The sequence below is a fragment of the Myxocyprinus asiaticus genome, chromosome 15 (genome assembly GCF_019703515.2).
Source record: "Myxocyprinus asiaticus isolate MX2 ecotype Aquarium Trade chromosome 15, UBuf_Myxa_2, whole genome shotgun sequence".
NCBI classification, from domain to species: domain Eukaryota; kingdom Metazoa; phylum Chordata; class Actinopteri; order Cypriniformes; family Catostomidae; genus Myxocyprinus; species Myxocyprinus asiaticus.
Genome location: NC_059358.1, coordinates 2,896,483 through 2,921,435, shown reverse-complemented (window position 1 = coordinate 2,921,435; position 24,953 = coordinate 2,896,483). Strand labels below are relative to the sequence as shown.

Below are 24,953 nucleotides of genomic sequence, written 5' to 3'. Positions count from 1 at the left end.
GGACAGTCGTACAGGAGAGCTCCAAATCGCCTTCTGTTTGCGGATCACACCGCTGATAACGGGTTTATTGCAAGACTTTTACATCAAGGGACTATCCCGCAGCATTCTGCTCTCCACGTTTCTTTTAGTCCATCCTGCTGTGGAGATAAAGCAAGCACGAGCACGGAAAAGAACAGTCGGTAATGGGAAGATACGGCGTATTGTCATTAGATTACATTTCCGAAGAATGATACATCCCTCTGTCGTGCACATTTTAGGAGCACACACATCATTCTCAATGCACTGGACGTAGACTTTCGGAGCACACGGGAGTTCCGTGCACGCGCGGTGCATAAACAGCGGAAACCAACAGTTTTCACAAACACTTGGACCGTATTTCGGCGTCTCATCGGGGCTCTGACACACTTGATTTGATCTTTGGATGTATTTGTGCATCTCGTGTCTCATGGAGCGTTATGGACTGTCACACACAGATACGGAGAAGTAATCTATGATGCTGCAGTTTTGGGAGGGTTTATCGGATGAGATGTGCATTGGGGGGTCATTCACTTTGCGGAGATAAACTTGAGTTTTACAGTGTTTGGTCATGAGCAGATGTGAGGAAGAGTCTGCGTGTTTGCATGCACACTGACGCTTGCCTTTTAACATAAGGCGATTTATTGTGCATTAATATGATTAATCTTGGCTTTGCATAACATTGTAGGCTATTTGAATGCTGCTTTGCCTTTTAAGTGCATTTAAGCCCATGCACTTTCTTTAGTGTTTTATATGAGCACCAACATTTCCAAAAAGCAGTGTGTTTTAATATAGCGTGCATCTTTTTTTTCCTGCATGAGGTAAGACTTGAATTTAAGTCTTACTTGTTTTAATATAGACTCCTAGTTGTGATGTTGCATGACTGAAACTTACGGAAGCGAGTTTTGTGTGCGCACACTGGTGCGCAATGACGCTCTGGCTGTGCGCAAATTAGTTGACGCAACCAGTGTCCTTTTAAATCGATAGAATCGGAAGGATTCAGTCAGTTGGAGCTGGAGAGAGTCGAGGTTGCACAACAGCCTTGTTGCTTGTGCTTTATAATCACCAGATAAGTGAAGTATCCATTGGATGTAGTGCATATCCACAGTCTCACCGTGCGTAACGCGTATTGTAGAAAGTTTAAATGGTTCTGCGAAAGTTACCCGGTGTCTCAGCATCGGGCATGGGGCTTCGGCTGTCTCAGAAGTTCGTGTTTCTGTTATTCCTGTCGGGTTTGGTAACCCTGTGCTTCGGGGCGCTCTTCTTTTTACCTGACACTGTGCGCTTGAAGCGCATCTTTCTCTCCAAGAGCGACAGTCCAGCGGTGACCGTGGGCTCCGACAACGACGCCCGGGAGGTCTCCAAGAAGGTGTCCGGTGACCAAGAGCACCAGCGGGTGGGTTTAAAGGGGGTTGATGCGAATGTTAAACTGAAAGTGAGCCGCAAGCCCTCGGTCACACATGGCTCGAGAACCGTGGAGAGATCTGTTGGGAGCAGGACACAGGAGGAGTGGAGTCCGGCGAGGGCGCACGAACCAGCGGCTAGGGACGAGCGGGTCACCTCGGCCGCTCATAATGGGGAACACGGCAGTGGATTCAGCTATGAGAGGTTTAAAAAGTGTCTCCTAAAACCACCTTTGGGGAAGGACCAGGGAAAGCCATCGGATCCCCAGACGCTTCAGAGAAGAGAGAAGGTCAAAGAGGTAAGACATTTGCTTTTATATGTGCTTGCATGATCTGTGGTGAAGTGATTTAAAGAGCTCTGTTGCTAAGCGAAAGCTTGTAGGTTCAAATCCTGCAAGATGTGTTCTTTGAAATATCATTGTAGCAAGTCAATTTGGAGAAAAGTTATAGGGGAGAAAGGGGCTAGTTTCACACTTTTTTTTTTTTTCTCAGGGTTGATTTATTTTATTCGGTTAAAGTCACCTACCTTAAAGTCTTGGTTACATAACAACTACTAAATATTTCCACCATTATTGCCCAAATAAAAGGATTCGGGAAATGTATTAAACATAGCCGTTTTTGACAACATGCCCCAAAAGCAGGGCATATTGTCGCAGCATGAGAAGTTGTTGTAATGGGAAGAATGGACATTTTTTAAATTATTTTGCGGGATAGAAATGTACTTTAAAATATTTTAAGAATGTTTTGAACTACCTGTTTGACAGCTACTGATGTGACAACTTGCCCCAGCCTTTCCAGATTCTTATCATATCATACCATACATAAGTTACAATGATCCATACGGTCCATGTGTGAGCACACACAGTATGCTGGTGTTTTCTAACTGACACTCATCAGCAACGTCTTTTGCTGGCGTGCTTTCATGTGACAATTGTTTGAAGCTGGTGGTTTGAAACCAGATAAAAGATACCTTTTGTCTTTGAGTCAGCTTGCATTGCTTTGATATATCTTATAATGGCATTGACCGTGGTGGTGAAGGTTTGTTGTTCAAGATTCTGGCATTCAAACCTTTCTTCAGGCAAATCAGAAGAAAGCTGGAGCCATTTCTTGGTGTGGTAGTGAAACCTTTTGTTGTATCAGAATACGTGCTGATCCTACATGGGCTTTGGAAAGCTGAACAAACCCCTAATCTGAATTAAACTTTGCCGCATAACCATTTGTGCTACAGAAGGATACCTCAACATGTCTGGCTTCTTGAGGAGAGCTGTGATATTACTTTTCTAAGCAACTGGATCTATGATTTTCACCTGGTGGACAATAAAACCACAATGAACGTGGTATTTATTCAGGTTCAGACTGTTTCTGATTAGTTCAAGATAACGGTCCAACTAGCTCACATCACATTGATTTCTCCTACTTACTGGAGTCTTGTTCGCACCTTCAGTCACACTTTGTCTAACGAATGACTCTAGAAACAAAGTATCCTTCCAGAGGACATTGATTATAGTGAAATGTGTCTTATTGCCAGGGCCGTTTCTAGCTTTAAGCGGCCCATATGCTCAGAAACGGCCCTGCTTATTGCTTTCTATAGCCTGACATTCTGCTTTGAATTTTCTGTTGTTATGTCATATTTCACTGGGTCGGAATTGCTGGAAAGTTTCCAAAGCCACGGGATATTTATGGAGAGCTGCAGTAGCAACACCAGGATTGGGCTGTTTCTTACATTGCTGTAGGCACACAACTAAAGTGAAAGGAAAAAGCAAAAACTAACAATTGACATCTGAAATAGGTCTTATTTTTTCCTGTTACATAGTAAGTCAGCATGAAATGCCTTTCACAAACCATTTTACTTTCATAATTTCATGGATTTCCGAGTGAGATAGGATATATACAATGGGAGAAAAATATCAGAAGCTTCTTGATTTCATATATTGGGAATCGATTTGATTGAAATGTGGGTGTTACAAAAGTGGGTATTACTTTTTGATCAAAGTTTATGTCTTCATCTGTCTGTTCAAGTATACACAACACAATGCGTAATCGAATATTTGAAGGAAGGACTTTAAATACAAGTCGCGCATCACCTCTGTTTTTCAGAACATGCATTCGCTCAGCACCGAGGTCAATTGTGGCCCGATTAATGTGTATACATTCTGGACGAAGCCAAGCTACTACTGCATAATCAAGATCCGTTAAGCCTGACTCTGCAAAAATCAAACTGTTATGATTTCATATGGATTTAACCTTTTATATGACATTTTAGTCTGAAATCGAACAAATGCATGTAAATAAAGTGGGCGTTGAATCATACACAAAGCAACCAGGATCATGCATTAGGAAAGTAGGTAGGGTCAATTTTGATTTAATGTTGATTTAAATGATATTCAGCCGTTAATAGAATGTAGCTAGATGTTTTTACAGCCACTGCTGGTGCAGAATGTGAGGGAGTGTTTATATGGTTGTCATTAAAGTATGGTGCTCCAGTTATCATCTGGGAAATACAGTTATTTTGCATTTTTAATGACATTTTTGGTAAAAACTTCTTAACTTTTGGCCGTTGAGTCAAATAAGAGAGATTCCCATGAGACCAAGAAATCAACAAGCAGAATTTAAAACCGATGCAAAAAAAAAAAGGTATCAAAGTTTAGCTAGCATCCTGTCCAACAGATTATTTTTAGAAACGAAACGTCAGTGAACAAAACTGGTTACTCATTCCACATTGATTTATACGGTGCAAATCATGACTGATGAATGTCAATAACCTGTATGCTTCCCTCATCTAGTTCCAAACACAAATGTCTTTCTTTCTTTCCTATTAACATCATGGTTTTGGGTTTGGGGTTAAAATCATAAGAACTACTCATGAATATTCCAAAGAAGTACAAATATAAATCTCTAAGTTTAGGCATACTCATTTTCCAACCAAAGTTTTGCATTTTCAGTGTAATGGAATTTGCATTGAGCAGATGTTCGGTGTTCTGTGCTGTTGGCTTGGTCTTGTTGGTTTTAATAACATGGATTAACTTTACATTTGTTCCCTTTTGCACATTGGTTGTTTGGTTGTTGCTTCTTCAGTGACTGTGGTTGATCAGAACGAACTCAGAAATGTACTTTAGAGTCTCGCTGGTGCACAATCCAGCCCATTTTGGCTATGAACAATTAACATGCAAAGCGACTTTGGAAAAATCAATTGACTAGTTTTTTTTAATTATTGGATGCACTCATTGTAGCTGCCTGGGATTGCATGTGTAGATAACACTGCACCCTCAAATCCAGCATATACAGTATATTGTATAAAGAAATTAAATGTTATTATTAGAACCATTACGATTTTTTTTTACTGCACTTTTAAAATATTTGCATGACAATGAAGCAATGTTCTCAGTAATGTAATGAGTTGTTTTGTGCAGTTCTTATTCTCAGTGGTTATTCTCATTACAGTAGTACAGTATTGTTTTTACTGTATTTCGGTAAATAAAAATACTGTAATAATTTTTTATTTGAATAAAAAAATTTAGTGCAATGAATAATACCATGATGTATAAAGAACTGGGCCGAAAATGTGCTAAATTGAAATGTAAATAATATAACTATGAAGAAAGCTTAAAGGAATTTTCCAGGTTCAATACAAGTTAAGCTCAATCAACAGCATTGGTTGCATAAAAAATCATTTCCACTTTATTAAAAAAAAGAAGCAAAAATTTGGGTTACGGTAAGGCACTTACAATGGAAGTCCGATCCAATCCGAGATGTAAACATCACACATTTTAACATGATTTTAGTGTGATAAAATCAGGGATTTACCGGCGTTACGGCAGGGTTTTACTAGGGATTACAGGGTTTACTGCCATTGCATCGTCATGACAACGAAGTTGTATATTTTATATAACTTTACACAGGTAAGGCAACACACTCTCATGGCAAAATCGTCATGATGTGTACGACTTTTCTAAGTTTGGCTAATTCGTATGATATCCTACGACTGCACTCGTATGAATTCCTACATCTTTCACTACAGCCAACGATGTCGCTGGACATCGTTTCCATCTAATACACGACAATTACTTGCTTCTGTCACACACAACATCTTCCTATCATGTTTACACACTCTACTGATTGGTTAAGTTTAGATAAGGGGTTTGGGTAAGGGCATAATATTAATAAGTATGTCCTTAACGCCTCGTGCACGAAACTCACGCTTACTTCCGCATTAGACATCCGGGAATTTGCACGTGATGAAGTCGTTCCAGTTTATGCGAACAACAGCGTGCGAGACCATACGAAATAGCCAACTTGTAAACTACGTAAATCTTTTCATGAGATCGGGTTGGATAAGGTGAGTGAGCGATTATATGACACTAGAATCTTGTTAACAAGAATAATGTTGATTTCTTGTGGCTACACTTTTGAAACTGTGTGTATTTTAATATACTAGCCTCATTCACTTCCATTGTAAGTGCCTCAATGTAAACGCAGTTTTTTTTTTTTTTTTTTGTCGAGGGGTGTGTCGAAATTATTTTTTGTGGTTATCAACATGCCACAAATGCTGTCGATAGAGCTAGTATTGAACCTAAAATCAGATGTGTTCTTTACAGTTTTAGTGAGATTCCCCCGAAAGTGTCAATATATTCTGCGGTTGATATCCGTGAGTATGTGAAGCTTGTCTGGTAAACGGCCTCTCATTCATCAGAGCTCCCTCCTTTTGTAATGGGACCGATGACTGCAGGGTTTATCCTCTGTTGGGACATGCTGAATGGGTGTTCTCCGCTCTGTGAGATGGATACAGTTACAAGGAGCAGCTTGGCAGAGTTTGCCTGAGGCTGAGAGGAGCACACAGCTTTGATAAGTGCTTCCTTAATGGAAAGCCAAGATCCTGTTTCACTTCTCCGAGCGGAGGAGGAGGTGGCTGTAGGCCTCTGGGTTACCGGAGATAGGGAAGGATGGTGTAATTAGTTATGGGCTATTTAAATGTAGGATTGAGAGATCCCGTTAACCAAGAGTTATGATTTCAGCAGCTGTTTCTCTGTTTGAGAGTGCACCTCAGAGGTTTGACTATAACAAGAGGAGTACTGCTTTTATTTGATGAATAGTATGTGCATAATTCTGCTGCATCTTTGCAATCAATGCTTAAAGGGTTAGTTCACCCAAATATTAAAATGATCTTATCATTTACTCAAGCTCATGCCAGTTAAGATGTGCATGACTTTCTTTCTTCTGCAGAACACAAACGAAGATTTTTAGAAAAATATCTCAGCTCTGTACGTCCATACAATGCCGGTGAATGGTGGCTAGAAACTCCAAAAAGCAGGTCAAGTTGGCATAAACGTAACCCATTAAACTCCAGTGGTTAAATCAATGTCTTCTGAAGCGATCCAGTTGGTTTTGGGTGAAAACAAACCAAAATATAATTCCTTTTTCAATATAAATCTTGACAGCAGTCTCCTTGGCGATCATGATTTCACGCTCTATTACACTTCCTATTAGGGGTGCAACGGTGTATCGTGGCATGATACATCGCGGTTCAAAAATGTGACGATACAGATTGTGGACATTGTTCCTTTTTTCAATTATTTTACAAGCGTCTGTATCCAATACGCATGACGTCCTTCGCCTACGTAACGAGGGCGTACACATGGAAATCACTTCAAGGAGCTCTAAAATGCGATTACTGGCTGAATCTGTGAGAACTGAAAGTATGACCATATAAGCGAATGTAATACAGGGGGCGGGAGAGAGAAGCGCCTTTTTAGCCGGGGGGCATCTGATGTCCGTCTGATGTGTGAGGGAAAATTAGGCTAAGTTCACACAGTCAGTGTTTAGGATTGACAACCGTATTTACTTACAGGTTTGAGTCTTGAAATGTCCCGTTCAGTGTTTCCCCTATATGCATTCAGGAGCGCTGCTGCGCCACTGCTGAATTATGAGTGCCGCTATTATCTATTGACATTTCAGAGCGGAGGAATGGCCGCCAACCACGTGGGGAGGAGGGGCTCCTAGCCGACCGCCTGGAGCGGTCAGGGCCGCTGCCAGGGGTGGAGGAGACCCCTACCAGTCGCTAGAATGTGGCGGGGTCGAGAGGACCGCCGACCGCGAGCGGGGAGGGGCTCCTGGCCGACCGCCTGGAGCGGGAGAACCGCTGCCAGGGGCGGGGGAGACCCCTTCCATCCACTGAAAACGCAGTGGGGCATTCCGTCCGCCAGGGGCCGGTGGACTGCCTCCGATCCGCCCGGGGAGGTGCGGCTGTCGTCCACTAGAGGGTGGAGGAGTGGCTGAGGACCAAGCTACGGCGTATTGGAGAACCAGCAGGTAGGTTTTTTTTCTCTCTCTCCCGCTGTGACTCCGTGTTGGCCTTTCCCTCTCGTTTTTTGTTGTTGTTGTTTTTTCCCTCCCCTTGTCACTCTCCCAGGTCTGAAGAAGTGGGGATGACCTGCTGGGAAGGCACGGTCTTCTATATTATTCGTTCTATTGTGTGTTCTATCGTTTGTTCCTTCATTTGTTACATCATTCATTCTGTCATTTGTCCTATCGTTCGTTCGTTCGTTCTATTGTTTGTTCCATCATTCGTTCTGTCATTAATTCTATTGTTTGTTCTATCATTCATTCTATCTTTCATTCTATTGTTCATTCTGTCATTTGTTCTATCCTTTGTTCTGTCATTCATTCTATCGTGTGTTTTATCGTTTGTTCCTTCATTTGATCCATCATTCATTCTGTCGTTTGTTCTATCATTTGTTCTGTTGTTTGTTCCATCATTCATTCTCATTTGTTCTATCGTTCGTTCATTCTATTGTTCATTCTATGTATTTCATCTGGTAGTTATATATTTAAAGATATTGTGCTCCCTCATAGCTTCGATATTGCACCACCCACTCACCAAAACACTTTAAATGTAGTTCATTACTGTTTATTAGCCTTGTTGCTTGTAGTGTTGCTAAATATTTTTTCAAATGGGCATCTTTACTGTAGTCCAACTACTTTAAAGTTATGCTTGTAGCTGTTTTAAAGTAGCTTCCCCAACACTGACTGTGACAGTGCAAATGCACTTGCAATGTAGTTTGATAATATGCATCACTGTGATTTATATAGTGTAATTTATACAAGGAGAAATTCGATTTTCTTTTATCTTTTCTATTTGCTCTATTGAATTTGGTGTGCTTCCTCCAGCTCCTGAGAATATTATGTTTTTGTGTTTTTTTTTTTTTTTGTTCAATAAAGATGAGAGCGTGAATGCAAATGACGTACCCAGCAAACATGCCGTTTAATCTAAAACTATTTGAGATGAAATTTTACAATTCAACCATTACACCCCCATATCATCAGTGTTATATTGTCATGCTTTTCCATGTAAATCATCCTTTCATCTAGTGCATGGAAAACTGTGGCAGTGTTTAAAAGATGATAAACTAGTACATTCAGGGGCAGTTAAAACAAATCATTTACTAGCTTTGCATATCTCTAAAGGGCTAGTTTGAGGTTTGTGGGACAAGAAAAAAAAACAGTGTTTGCTATTTTGAGATATTTTGCATCAGACTCCAGTAAGCAGAGGGCGTGACCTCTGTGTGTGCTGTTTCAGCACCAAACACTCTCCTGGGGCCTAGAGCTTTTCTCTGTTCTTTCAAATGTATTTCAGATTCAAATTCTAGCTTTCAAAACTAGCGGTCTTCTACACAATGTCGCTGCAACTTTCTAACTGGTATTTGAAAACTATTTTCCAGCATGCACTAGCACTGTAATTACTGGACTCACTAATTATAGAAAACCAGAGGCTTTAAGAGACGATGAATATATCTAGTTCATCTGCCTGGAACAGTATTTCCTTTGCTAAAACACGACTTTATAGCTCAAATAACACAATTTTCTACAGAAGAATTAATATAGACTAAGTGCTTTAAAAAATACAAGCTGTAGAATGGTTTGCCCCATAGACTTCTATTGTAAGTGCATTACTATAAAGAGTTGAAATGATTGTGTGTGTGTGGTAACTGAGCTCCGAACATGTAAAAAGAGGCATGACCCTTATTGCCTCAGGCCTCTACATGTCTTAGAATCAACAAGAACATCTGATGTTCAATGCCACGGTGTTGAAAGAGCTCTTGTTGTCTTGGAAAGATTAGGAACATCTCTTTGTCTGGACTTTTTTTCTATTACTTTCAGAGAGTGCTGTATTAAAAGATAAGTCCAGACTTGAGCCAAACTATTTGGCGATCAAATACTGTATATATTTTGGCAGGAACTGTTCTTTATCAGTTCAGTTAGAGTTGAACTGACTAGACGGTTTATCTCTTGAGAGATCAGAACTAGTGTGTTAGTCAATTTTTGGTATTATTTCATTTCATTATTTCATATTTGACGGGTTTTTGAGGGAGTCTCACAAAACCTGTTAAGAACATGTACTGGTCATATTTCACCCCCAAATCAATAGAAATAAATAAGAAATAATATTTTGCATACATTAAATCTATAAATTAAGTCTGTTATTTGAACCATTCTTATTTTTTTGCACTGTGACATGCAATTTTATTTTCATAACAATTAAGAACTTACAGTATGATTTAGGGCTGCAACTAACGATTATTTTGATGATCAACTAATCAAACGATTATTAGGACGATTATTCGACTATTCGGTCGATTATTGCAACGATTAATCATTAGCTCTTATCTGATTATTCAGCTTGTGCCCGACTTAAAAGGTTGTATTAAACATGCTTACTAACAATAAACAGGACAAAATCATCTTTTAAAAATACATGTAAAAGACATTCACTCAATTGCAAGGAAAAAAAAATTATTTTGTTTTTTAAGTTTAATTCAGTAAGAAAATCCACTGCAAAAAAATCCTATTGTTATCAAGTGTTTTTGTCTTGTTTTCCATTTAAAATGATCTAAAAATCCTTAAAACAAGATACATTTACTTGAAGCAACATATAAGATATTTAGGCTTGCTTTCAGAAAATGTACCTTAAATATAAGTGTATTTTGTGTAGAAGTGTATTTTTTCACTTGTTCATACTTCTTCCAGTGTAGTAAAGACAAAATATACTCATATACAAGATATGTTCTCTAAAAGCAAGTCTAAATATCTTATGTTGCTTTTCAAGTAAATGTATCTTGTTATAAGTAGGCTATTTTTAGATGTTTTAAAATATTTAAATATTAAATATTGTATTCAACATTCTCCAATAAAAAAAATGTCTTCTGCAGTATAGCTCCTAAAGTAAATGTACATTGTTTTAAAGGAGTTTTGGATATTATTTTTGGAAAAAAAAGCCAAAAAAGACTAATCCAAAATGTATTTTGTTGCAGTGTATTATGGGGTGAAGACTCTCTCACCTTTTATGTTCACTTCGATCCATCTTTAATTAAAAAAACAAAAAAACTCTCTCTTTTTAATAGAGCTGCGTATCACCAATTTTCTTCACAATAAGATCACCGTGACACACCGTGACACATACAGTATATTACGATTCACTACGTCGCGAGCCATCACGTTATAATCTAGCTGCTGCAAACGCACATGAGGGATGAGCGTCCCCGCGGCAGGGTTTCAGTTTCAATATCTCCCCCTTCACGTGACTCATAGAAACATCGCTGACCGCACAGAGAAATGCCATTTTCGGTGTTTGTTTGTGACCCACTTCCTTATTATTTTAACTTTAATAAAGGATGCAATAAAGATATAACGGCAGGTTGTTTGCTTTTTAGACGCTCTGACATGATCCGGCTCTGATTTATTTCACGATGACAGTGCTTCTGTATTTACTTATTTTATATTTTTGCATTATAATTCCCTCATACTTTGTGATCTGCATCATCTGAAGCTGTTTGGAAAGTTTAGAGTGCATCTGGACTGTGAGCTGCAGTGCTGCTCTCGCACGCCATCATTCGAGTTTCATATGATCTCATGTTACGTTAAATGACATCAAACAACTATTCGACAACGAAAAATTTTGTCGACAATTTTTTACTGTTGATGGTGTCGATAACTTGGACTAATCGTTTCAGCCCTATTATGATTGTATTATTAAAAATTTATTTATACATCATCGTAGTATTTGTTGTACTGTCTTTGTCTTTTTGTAGATTTATTTTTATTTTTTTCCTTTTTCTCCCAATTTGGAATGCCCAATTCCCAACGTGCTTTTAAGTCCACGTGGTTGCGTAGTGATTCGCCTCAGTCCGAGTGGCAGAGGACGAATCCCAGTTGCCTCCGCGTCTGAGACCGTCAACCCGCGCATCTTATCACGTGGCTTGTTGAGCGCGTTGCCACGGAGACATAGTGCGTGTGGAGGCTTTACGCCATCCACGCTCAACTCACCATGCGCTCCACCGAGAACGAACCACATAATAGCGACCACGTGGAGTTTACCCCATGTGACTCTACCCTCCCTAGCAACTGGGCCAATTTGGTTGCTTAGGAGACCTGGCTGGAGTCACTCAGCATGCCCTGGGATTCGAACTAGCGAGCTAGCGAACTCCAGGGGTGGTCTTTTTGCTGATTTAAATAGTAAAGGAAAATCTAATCAGAGTCAGAATTGAAAACAAGAATTACAAAAACTCAAAAGCTAAACATCAGGACACACAGAATTTAAAGGGGTCATGACATACTTTTTTATTTTATTTATATATATATATATATATATATATATATATATATATATATATATATATATATATATATATATATATAATTGTATTATCTTCCCTGAGGTCCACTTAGAATGTCAGTAAAGTTTTTTTTTTTTTGCACCAAATAATTGTCATAATTTAATAATATATGATCATTTTCCATCCTGTCTCTGGCCCTCTGTCTGAAATGCTTGGTTTAAAGCTATCTGGCCCTTTAAGACTTCAGTGTAAACGCCCACTGTTCTGATTGGCTAACTTCATGCAGACCCTCAAATACAGCTATATTTGAAACTCAATCAGAAGAAAAATATAAACTTCACATTATAATTTATAAAACTACATTTCAAGGTTAACACATAATGCTTTCAGGGTATATACCCAGCATATTTTATCTGAATGTATCAAAATGTTCCCTCAAGCACACCAAATATAAAACAGTCATGACATTTGAAACATTCGTGAATGAAACTGTTTACTCAAGGGTCTGGTAGTGTTTAACTGCCGCATCTTTCAATAAAAGTTGCAAAGCTTGAATCATATTGTGATGATTCACAAGCACTCTGTGCTTAGATCAGCCATAAACACATATAATCCATGCTGAAATGTTCTGATTACGCAAGTGTAATACAATCCATGATGATGTTGGGTTCTTCAACCGGCTTCAACAGGCCAGAGCAGAGATGCAGGTCTTCACAGGAGCGACATCTCACACCTTCCGTGTTTGGTTACACAGTCATTGGCAGCAGCAGAAAAAGACGTGTTTTTAAAAGTTGCGCTTCTACTGCTCTTAAAATGCCAGAAATGCATCGTGACGATTAAAGATGTCCGTCTAGTACATGTGTACCAATGACTAACAACTAAAAATAGCACAGATGGGTTCAAAAACTGTCCAGGACGCCTTCAAAACAGCACAACAGCGAACAGCAAGATGAAACAGAATGGTGGTCTCGTTTTTAGAGTTATAACTTGACATTGCATCTTTTTAAAAGTGGCGTGAGATGAATTATAATGGTCAAAACCGTTCATTTAGTGTAAAAAAAACATTTAAATCCAGATAGGCACATGAAGGTATCTTATGTAAGTCTTTGCTGTGATGAATCTCTCATGACAGGCCCATGTCTCTCCTCTTCACCTGTGTAACTGAGCAGTGAGCACCAATTAATGTGTTTAATTGTTATTAAAAAGTAACGTCACAATGCAAAACATTTTAATGGACCTAAACAATATGCTGAAAAAAAAAAAAAAAAGATGATTAAGTTTTACATTTATTTTGCAAGTTTTTGCACAAAGTTTTTCTAAGCAAAATTCAAATGAAGTAAAATCAACTTAACTTCATGAAATAATATTGAGTAAAGTAAGTAAAATTAACAAACAGTTTAATAAATACAGTAACTTTTACTTACAATTATGATATACATGGTACTTGAATAAACGTTTTGAATTTTTCTTACAAACACATGACATACGTAAGCCTCCCACAGGGACGCTTAATGCATGCTATGTAGTCTATGAGACAACATCACCCTGCTTTAATGGCGTTTAAAACAAGATTCAGAGCTATGTACGCAGACCTCAACACTTGGTGCGCAAAACACAATGATGGTGACAATCAACAGATAATATTTTTGATCATGAATGAATATCATGAACTCCAGATTGCATATAACAATTTACCAAATGTAACAACAAAAGTGACAATAAAAACGGTGTAAATATTTTAATTATCACACACACACAGTGAAATTCTTTTTTTCCCCCACATGTCCTAGCCAAGCTGGGGTCAGAGTGCAGGGTCAGCCATGATACAGCACCCCTGGAGGGGATAGGGTCAAGGGCCTTGCTCAAGGGCCCAACATTGGCATCTTGGTGGTGCTGGGGCTTGAACCCCCAACCTTCTGATCAGTAACCCAGAGCCTTAACCGCTGAGCCACCACTGCCCCATATAATAACCATGCAAGCTCATTTGTTATTCAAGCCCAGTGTTAACACCAACTTCAAAAAGTTCTGTAAAATTTACTTTTTATATTTACCAGCAAAATTTACTTAAATTAGCAAATACAAATTACAAGGTTTTCTACTTTAGGATTGATACATGATGGCACATTGTGAATATAACTGTCCATCATAAATAAATATTATATACTTATAAGCTAGAGCATTCATTTGTATGTTTAAATGTTGAATTTAATTAATATTTTCAAGTTCACACTTTAACTTATTTAATGTAGAATGTACTTAGTCTTTTCTGCTATATTTGCTTCACCACAAAAAACAAAACAAAACAAAAATGTTTATCCAGTCTAGGCTTTATGCAGTTTGTTTTCTTTTGATTTGGGGGACAAGTTTTCGTGAAATTCACCCACAACAAACGTGCAGTATAATTTCATAAGCATCATTTTAATTATGCACTGTAACATAAACAAGTGGAACATATCTGGTTTGAATATGAGTTCTGATTTTAGATGTGATTTTCTGTTGAATTTTGTGTCCTGTGAAATATTTTCATATTATTTTTCATCCAATAAAGATTAGAGCATGAATGTTCTTCACAAATAGGCTGTTAAAAGCAAAACTATTTAAAATGAAGAATTGCATAACGCATATCATCAAGATTGGATTTGGCATCTTGTTACCTGGTTTCATCGACTGTGAATGTGGACTGCGAATCAGCCGAGTGTTTCAAGTGATTTTACCCTTGGGCAGCATTGGTAGAAATAGTTTTTAAATAACTGCATGCTTACTCTGTTGACCTGCTTTCGGGAAGGGGTGTTTTGTTCATTACCAACACAATTAGGCCACTAATGAAAGAGAGGAACACAGAATTCATTTAAGCCCAAAGGAAGTGATTTTGTTATTATTCATGTTTAAGTTGTGAGGAGTAACTATATCTGCCCGCTTTGTTTACTGAATGAGCAACAATGTTTACTGAACTGCAACATATTGCAGTTCTCTTTAATGACCGTACATATTTGAATAGTGGCTTCATATGTCACCGTAATACAAAGTGACAAGCAATACAGCATCATCAGTGGGAAAAGAAATGCAAGATAATCCAAATTAGCCAACCTCACCTCCGCTCTTCCGTTTTGTTGGCTAAACGGCTTGTGCTAACTGCTATTATGACGAATCCAAGGCTCTGTTTACATTACTATAAAGGTATTGTTTTGCTGGCATTTCAATCAAAAAGGTTTCTAAATAAAATAATCATGTAGCAATGCCTATTTTTGGTTAATCCAGTGAATTAAATACTCATTTGATTATTTTCTCTTTTTAGTTGGAACTTGATGGATGCAAACCTTAAGATTATTCACAACAATTCAACAACAAATCTACATTGAATTCTGTACTTTTGCATTACATTACACAAACATTATACATACATACACAGGCTTTGATGCAGTGTGTTACACTGTTGATATCTTGGAACAGCAGTCACATGACACATGACTAAAGTTGAACAGTTTGCTCTTGAAGTGGCTGTGGTATAGTTAGTTGTTCTGGAAGTGACCTGCCCAGTGTGTGTTTAGTAGAGGTCGACTGATAGTGGATTTTACAGATACCGATAACTAAGTTGGACAATACCTGATGATAACCAATTAATCAACCGATAGTTTTTAAATTGATACTGAATAAAATATAACACTCAAAATAAATGAATTATGAAAATGCATTGTACGTTTTTAAATTAACAAATTTTCAGGGGCCTGGGTAGCTCAGCGAGTATTGACGCTGACTACCACCCCTGGAGTCGCGAGTTTGAATCCAGGGTGTGCTGAGTGACTCCAGCCAGGTCTCCTAAGCAACCAAATTGGCCCGGTTGCTAGGGAGGGTAGAGTCACATGGGGTAACCTTCTCGTGTTCGCTATAATGTGGTTCTCGCTCTCGGTGAGGCGCGTGGTGAATTGTGTGTGGATGCCATGGAGAATAGCGTTAAGCCTCCACACGCGCTACGTTTCCGCGGTTAAGCATTCAACAAGCCATGTGAAAAGATGCGTGGATTGACAGTCTCAGAAGCAGAGGCAACTGAGATTCGTCCTCTGCAACCTGGATTGAGGTGAGTCACTACGCCACCACGAGCACTTAGAGCACATTGGGAATTGGGCATTCCAAATTGGGGAGAAAAAAACCCAAAAAATGAATATTCAAATTTTAAATTGATGTTGTTTCCGTAGTCCACAAGAGGGCGCAATAAATATATAAACCATTCAGCACTGTTATATTATTGCAAAGAACATTCCTATCCTGGCTGTTAAAAAAGAGCATTTCATTTTCAACTAATGTGCATAAATAAATAAAAAGTTTAGTCGGTCCATATTCTCAAATGTTAAGTCAAAAGTAAAATGAGGGGAGAAAACGCTTCAGTAGACAGTTCACATGGTGTTACACTTGCACTGATTCCTACAACTCAAGACTCAAGCCTCATAATAACAGTGAAATACCACATTGTTTTTTATTCAGTACATTTGTATGTAGAGTAGCAATATTCACAGATAGCAGTGGTATTCGGCTGAACTCGGTGGTGAAGCGGCTCAGACTATGAGCCCAGGTCAGGGGCTGTTCAATCAGACAGAACACAACAGACTGGAGAGACACACATTTCAGGGTTGAACATCTTTCCTGACAAAGCATTTAAACAACTCTTTGCTAAATCTGAGAAACGCTTATAAGAGAGCAAGACACAGCAGCCAAAGACCTCCATCCATTTGTTTTCTATGTAAGCGCACACTAGACGAACGTCTTTTTTTCCCTGTTTTTGTTTATTCAGCGTCTTGTGCAGGAGCGCTGTTTTTTTAGATGAAGTGTATAATTAAAAAGAACTTTAAAAGCACATTGAGACACCTGCTTTCTGTTAAACTGTATTTGTCGTGCTGTGTCTAGCCTTTTTTAGCGCAAGAATGTGATCGATCTGAAGTCATCGTATTTCAGTGAGGATAAATTTTTTTAATTGAAATCAGATTCTGATTCGTTTCTGATTTGTTTATACGTTTCTCTCAGCTGCATGAAGATATTCATTTGCTTTCTCATGTCACTAACTTTAAATATGCAACTTAGCTGGCTAATGAATGCATAAATAGATGGTAACAATTGTGACATTTAAACATTTGGGTAGGACTTGCGTGTGTTTTTGTCACATTGTTCTAACCGCTTAAGGTGAGCTTTAATGTTTGTGTCCTCTCAGCCTTGTCGGCAAACATACTGCTGTTCTCTACTAATGCAGCATCAATCAACAAATTAAATACTTTATAATGATATGACGTGTACTGTAGTGTACTGTATACATAGCTTTTCGTTGTTGCTGTTTTAAATCTGCATCTGAAGTGTTCCGCTCCATGCAGAGTGTAGTCTCACATGTCAAAACAAACACCACAAGGCGTCAGTGAAGTGATGATTTTTATTTCACCTCTAGAGTCCGCTCTCATACTGTATAACGACAGCGGACCCTTCCCAGCCGCTCCAGCACCGGACGCAACAGGGAAAAACTATTGGTGTGGATTTTTGCAGATAACCGATAGTTCAAGAAATCTGTTATCGGTGCCGATTAATCTGCAAAACCGATATATCGGTCGACCTCTAGTGTTTAGCGTGTTTACATAAAGATTGACAAGCAAGAAGTTGGTTATCAGGTGTGGTTTAACTAATGCAAAATATCAGGAACCAAAAACCAAACTCCCTCTACTCTAAAACGTGACTTATATAGATAGGTCTGGGCAGCATATATATATATATATATATATATATACTGTACATATTTTGTGTTTTATTATGTTGGCAATACATAGTTAACCAAAATTGTGAATATTACAAATGACATTTACAGTGATTATTTATTAATTTTTTAAATCACCCTTTTAAACCATTTTTGAGTTGTATATGAAATGTATGTGAACCCTTTGGAATTACCTGCATTTATGTAAAAATTTGTCTTAAAATCTGGTTTGATCTTCATCTAAGTTTCCATAATGAACAAACACAATCTGTTTTAACCAATAACACACACATTGTATTGTTCTTGTACATATTGAATACATCACTCAAACATCCACAGTGTAGGTTGGAAAATGTATGTGAACCCCTTGGCTAATGATGTCAGCAAAAGCTAATTAGAGCCAGGATGTATGAAACGAGATTGAATCAGAATACCCAACATAAGAAATGAGAGAAAAAAATGGACGTTTTATTTACAAATAAAAATAGTTTTAAAATGTATTCCTTTCAATTTGTAACATACGTCCACCAAATTAAATCCAGTAATATTTAACAAAAAAGTTTTATCAGTTTAATTTGATGGAATTTTGTTATGAAATTGAAATGTGTAAATCTTAAATATAGGGTTTGGTTTATATATTTATTTATTTATTTGGGCGTTTTGTAATTCTACACCAGTACTTATTGGGAAAAAGTAGCTTGTTACTGGTAAAGCTACACTATTTGGGAAACTGCTGAGCTATTGTCACACTACTTAAAAATCTAGTTCAGTTAGTAGCATTTCTACTTTTATTTCGTTACTCCCCAACACTGGTGTGTATTTGCTTTGCTTGTGCAGGATTTGGTTTGTTATGTCAGATGGAATCTGAAAGTGTTTCCTGTTCCCACACCTCCATTTTCACACGTGCAACGACTTCTAAACTGTTAAAAACCTAGCAAGTGTAGCTATATATCGCAAGAAACAACATGACAAACGTCTTTGTAAAATACTGGAGTTATATTAAATCAAGTGTTTGCTGTAGGCGCTAAACAAGCATATATATGAGCTCATATTTTTTACGTATTTCCGTGAAACACACTGGCCTTGTCAACAAACTTTCTCACTCATATTCACTGTCACACTTTGAGCATTCAATTATCTGTGAGCAGCTCTGTTGGTAATTGAAAGCAAATATTTAGAGGTTCATAAACTAAATGGCTGTAATTCAGGTTGACCCCCCGCCTCTGATGGCTTTAATGGGATCAAGCGCAGCTGTGTGTGAAGTGCTTGTTTTGTGTTTATAGAAAAGACAGAAACACAACCAAAATAAGTGGAATGCATTCATGAAAATCCTTCTTTCAAACTAGAGTGCAAACTACTTTTACAGTAAAACTACCGTGTATTTATTTGAGTGATTTGTAGTGTCTTGTGTGAGCATATATTTACGTTTGCTTGTATGTATGTATGTGTTATTTAAAATGCAGAAATGCAAGCAGATGCACATAGTGATTTAGAATGTATTTGTACAGTTTAGCCACACTTACAATACACTTTTTGAAAAATAATAATTAATAATTAATAATAATTACATTTAATATGTTTGTGTCTCAGACGTGGAGGCAACTGAGATTTGTCCTCCACCACCTGGATTGAGGCGAGTCGCTATGCCACCACGAGGACTTAGAGCGCATTGGGAATTGGGCATTCCAAATTAAAAAAAAAATTCAGCAATTTGTGCTTAAGTAGCTCTTCTGTGGGATCGGACCAGACGGGCTAGCCATCGCTCTCCACGTGCATCAGTGAGCCTTGGGCGCCCATGACCCTGTCGCCGGTTCACCGGTTGTCCTTCCTTTGACCACTTTTGGTAGGTACTAACCACTGCATACCGGGAACACCCTACAAGACCTGCCATTTTGGAGAAGCTCTGACCCAGACGTCTAGCCGTCACAATTTGACCCTTGTCAAAGTCGCTCAGATCCTTACGCTTGCCCATTTTTCCTGCTTCCAACACATGAAATTCAAGAACTGAGTGTTCACTTGCTGCCTAATATATCCCACCCCTTGACAGGTGCCATTGTAATGATATAATACATTTTATTCACTTCACCTGTCAGTGGTTTTAATGTTGTGGCTGAGTGTGTGTGTGTGTGTATATATATATATATATATATATATATATATATACAGTATATGATAAACAAGCCATCAACAGAATACATATAATATTACAACTTGCATCTGCAATAAGCAAATGCACAACATAGCTTGAACAGATGAACTTGTAGAGAGAGTATTGTGAGGATTGCCCAGTGCGTGAACTGAAGAGCTTTTTAATAACCTATTTTCAAACGTGTCTTATATATATATATTAGCCCATATATGAGCTTAATCAGCTATATCAACAAAATTAATATAATATTATAAATTAAATCTGTGAATCAATGAAGGCAGCGAATGCACAGAGGAGCTTGAGTTCTAGACAGAGTGCATAAATGGGCGCAAGCTCTTTCTTTCATGTTGTTTGTTGACATCACAAATAAACTCTCATGTGCATTAGTTTGTGAAGGAATTTAGGAATTTTAACTTAATTCGGTGACAAATGGACTTTTAGTTGATGCACCTAGTCATGGTGTGCGTTTGGCTTGAGTTGCACGCAAAATGCGTACCGTGTGAACACACCGTTACCATACATGTGCTCTGTAGTGCAAACTTTTTTAAAGAAGTCTTTAAAAAAAAAACATCCTCGTTACTTTCGTAACCTCCGTTCCCTGATGGAGGGAATGAGACGTTGTGTCGATATAGTGACACAAGTGGTCACTCTTGGGAGCCCCAAACACCTCTGCTTTTTGAAAAAAGGTCAATGGGAATTGGTATAAAAGGAGCTGGTATGCAACCACTCATTCAGGTTTTGTGCTGAGGAGCCGAGACAAGGTCCCGGCCATTTCAGCGGGTAGTTCAGTGTTGTGGCAAGAGGGACACAATGTCTCATTCCCTCCATCAGGGAACGGAGGTTACAGAATTAACCAGGACGTTCCCTATCTGTCACTCACTCAACGTTGTGTCGATGTAGTGACACTAAGGGTCCCTATACAAAATGCCACAACTAGCTGAACTGTGTTACATGGACTGGCGGTGCGAGACGGGCAGACCGCTGTGTGCCTCGTAGCCAGCGCACCAGGCTGTCATGTAACCTCCCCCAACGCTCTTATGAGCGTCAAACAGTCCTTTGGGAAAAAGTCGACTGCCCAACAAATAGGGACAGGCTAGCCCAGCCGTGGCCTCTTTTCCTCTTTTTTTCTCCCCAAAAAGAGTGGAATTTGTTAACCGACTGGGAGCCATAAATGTCTACGTCGGGGGGGTGTCACTCCCAAGGGGAAGACACTGCGGAGACCACACCACACCCAGAGAAGGGAGGGGTATTTTGAGTGGAAATACGTCACATGGTCTTACCGAGTCTTGTCGGAAGTATGTCATGTGGAGAAGTCGCATGGTAGGTCCTACCCGAGTGGGGAGGAGTTTTTACAAACATGGTGACCGGGGAAGAGGGGCCTCTGCCCAAGGAAGACACAGTTTACTGACAGGGAAACGATTTAGCGGAAGATATCACATGGGGTCACCAACGGGGAACCAGCACATGTGGAGCACCTATCTCAGTACAGGGCCTAATTAGCACATGTACTGTGCCAGCAGCGAGTTTCTCCGCAAACTCATCTGCCACAGGGCTAAGGAGGAAAGTCATCCAGGGATCACAGCTTTGAACACGACTGGGGGTCAAAAGCACACGTCTTCACCTCAGGGAGGGGAAAGGCGCTATGCGCAAGCGGTACACCTGGCCAGCTGTCCCGGAACTTACCTGCTCGTACCTGACAATACACGGGACAAAACCGGCTCAACCCGGAGATTGTAGAACCTCGCAAAGGTGTTGGGTGTTGCCCAGCCCACTGCTCTGCAGATGTCTGCCAAAGAGGTGCCACTGCTCAGGGCCCAGGAGGCTGCTACACTCCTAGTAGAGTGGGCTCATAACCCCACGAGGGGCGGCACGTCCTGAGCATGATATGCCATCATGATGGCGTCAACAACCCAGTGGGTGATCCTCTGTTTGAAACAGTGCTTCCTTTCCGCTGTCCACCAAAGCAGACAAAGAGCTGCTCGGAGCTTCTAAAGCTCTGCGTGTGATCCAAATAGATGCGTAAAGCATGCACCGGACACAACAATGCCAAAGCTGGGTCTGCCTCCTCCTGGGGCAGTGCTTGCAGGTTCACCACCTGATCCCTAAAAGGGGTCGTGGGAACCTTGGGCAAATAGCCCGGTCGGGGTGTCAGGATCACATGAGAGTAACCCGGACCGAACTCCAGGCACGATTCGCTGACAGAGAATGCCTTCAGGTCCCCTATGGAAGTGAGCGCAGTCAGGAGGGCAGTCTTTAAAGAGAGTGCCTTAAGCTCAACTGACTCCAGGGGCTCAAAGGGAGCTCCCCTTAGACCCTGAAGGACTACAGAGAGGTCCCACGGGGGGATGAGGCATGGTCTGGAAGGATTCAACCTCCTAGTGCCTCTCAGGAACCTGATAATCAAGTCGTGCTTCCCCAAATACTTACCATCCACTGCATCGTGATGTGCCGAAATGGTGGCTACATACACCTTCAAGGTGGAGGGGGACAGCCGCCCCTCCAGCCTCTCCTGCAGGAAGGAAAGCACTGATCTGACTGCGCATCTCTGGGGGTCTTCGCATCAGGAAGAACACCACTTAGCGAATAGACGGCACTTCAAGACATACAGGCGCCTTGTAGAGGGAGCCCTAGCCTGAGTGATTGTGCAAGGCCCGGTTCAGTACTCGCAGGTCCAAGATTGGCAGCAACCCACCTCCTTTCTTCGTTACGATAAAGTAGGGGCTGTAAAACCCCTTCTTCATCTCGGCCGGAGGGACAGGCTCTATCGCACCCTTACGTAGAAGGTACTTTATTGTTAGACTTTTTCATTGAAACATTGACCAATAATGTCTCATGTACAACCACCAGCCAAAAAACTGAAGGGGACAGACATTCGGGATTTCTTTCATAGATTCATGTGTGTTACAACAATAATAATATGTCATAGTATACATCTAAACAATGATATTGTTTGTTTATTTATTTTTTATATTTTCTCCCCTTTTTCTCCCCAATTTGTATTTCCCAGTGCGCTCTAAGTCCTCATGGTGGTGTAGTGACTCGCCTCAATCTGGGTGACAGAGGACGAATCTCAGTTGCCTCCGCGTCTGAGACCGTCAATCCGCGCATCTTATCACGTGACTTGTTGAGCACGTTACCGTGGAGACATAGCACGTGTGGAGGCTTCACGCCATCCTCCACGGCATCCACGCACAACTCATCACGCGCCCCACCGAGAGCGAGAACCACATTATAGCGACCACAAGGAGGTTAACCCATGTGACTCTACCCTCCCTAGCAACCTGGCCAATTTGGTTGCTTAAGAGACCTGGCTGGAGTCACTCAGCACACCCTGGATTCGAACTCCAGGGGTGGTAGTCAGCATCTTTACTTGCTGAGCTACCCAGGCCCCAATGATATTGTTTATTGACTTTTCCATGTTTTTTGTTTGGCCATTATATTTCATTTTTAATGGTATGATTAATGGTAATGGTGATGTTCATGGCATATTTATTTTAGAAAAAAAGATTTTTAGAAAGATTTGACACTGTCATTAAGGAATAATTTTAATGCTTTGATTCTTTGGTTCTGACTGACTGGACCAATGTTTGAAATGTTTGACAGCAGTCATTAAATTAAATAATTCTTCTGTTTAATATGAACATTTTCATTCATACATGCCTGCTACATTTTAGTTCTAATTATTAAAGTTCTATCCTAAAAGATCAGCTGATTTGCTTTCAAATGATATCACATATTCTCAAAAACATAAAACATATTAAAAAAAAATATATATAATCACATATTCTTTTCACATATTCTCAAAAGTTCTTTAAAACTGTCGTATTGTGAAGAGAGGCTGATGAGATTTAGAATGCTTGATCTAAGAATAAACAATCAGATGTAAGATGCGGTTAAGACAGTTATTTATAAATTATAGTCAAAAACCAACTAAAAGAAAACGTACAGAATCACCACACTCCCAACACTGATACTGGATTCATTCCATGTGGAGAAATAGTCCACATGTGATCTAATATCTTTTTCTAATACTACTATGTGGAAATAGGTTTGTTTTGTTTTTATCCGAGTGCCAGAACGGCCCCTTTAGCAGATATAAATCAGCAAGCAAACAATGATGTTGACTGTTGGCTGAGTGAGAATATTTTAATTACACTGAGATCCGACACCGGAGCCAACGCAACTCTTAAACACAAAGAGCAAAACACAGAGAGATATCCTCCAGACTTCATTAATACCACGTGGAATAAAAGCATTCTCAGTTTTACCGTTTATTTTTACCGCTTATAGCTGATAAACACCAGTATCTCACCATGTTAAGTGGGTCTCTCCTGTATGTCAGGCTGGTGTATTTTTCTTTTCGGTTCTGTTTAAGGGCCCTCAGGGGCCCACAGGTTGTACTGTATATCTCAAGGTGTTCAGACACTGAGTGTTTGGATTGTCAACGTCTCAAGAGATGATCATTTCTCCTGGGAAAGAGAGTCGTACTGTAGACGCGTGACTGTGCTTCTGCAAGCTGTACAGTATTACTCAATGCTGCCTATGTTAGCACTGAGTTCACAAGAAGAGATGCGCTGTTGCATTTCTGTAACCCTCATTCTGTATAACCTCTGAGTTAAGTCTTACGCCAGCTTCTTCGTCATTTATTGCTGCATGGACTGGGCTCAGTCGACAGCATTTGTGGCATAAAATTGATTTCCACAAAAATTATTTTTGACTTTTTTTTGAAAAAAAAAAAGAAGAAGCAAAAATGGAGGTTACAGTGAGGCACTTGCAAAGGAAGTGAATGGGGGCATTCATTAAAATACTCACTGTTTCAAAAGTGTAGACACAAGACATAAACAATATGTGTGTTAACAAGATTTTAGTGTCATAAAATCACTTACTGACATTTTGCAACTTCGTTGCCATGATGATGTAATATTAACAAACCCTAAAACCCAAAATGACCATTTAAACAACTTTACAGCTCAAATAATACGAGTTTTAACAAAGAATTAACGTAATGTAATGTAAGCTTCACATTTCCGCCTTTAAACCCACCAAAAATT

At 39.5% G+C, this 24,953-nt stretch overlaps 1 protein-coding gene across 2 annotated transcripts in view; it reads left to right on the top strand.

Moving 5' to 3' along the window:
• Window positions 1–24,953, top strand: part of LOC127453113 (mannosyl-oligosaccharide 1,2-alpha-mannosidase IA-like) — a 306,543-nt gene continuing 281,590 nt past the window's right edge. For both annotated transcript variants that reach the window (XM_051719229.1, XM_051719228.1), the window contains exon 1: window positions 1–1,717. In XM_051719229.1, the coding sequence (XP_051575189.1) occupies window positions 1,160–1,717 (558 nt within the window). In that variant the 5' untranslated portion in view covers window positions 1–1,159. The remainder of the gene's footprint in view (window positions 1,718–24,953) is intronic.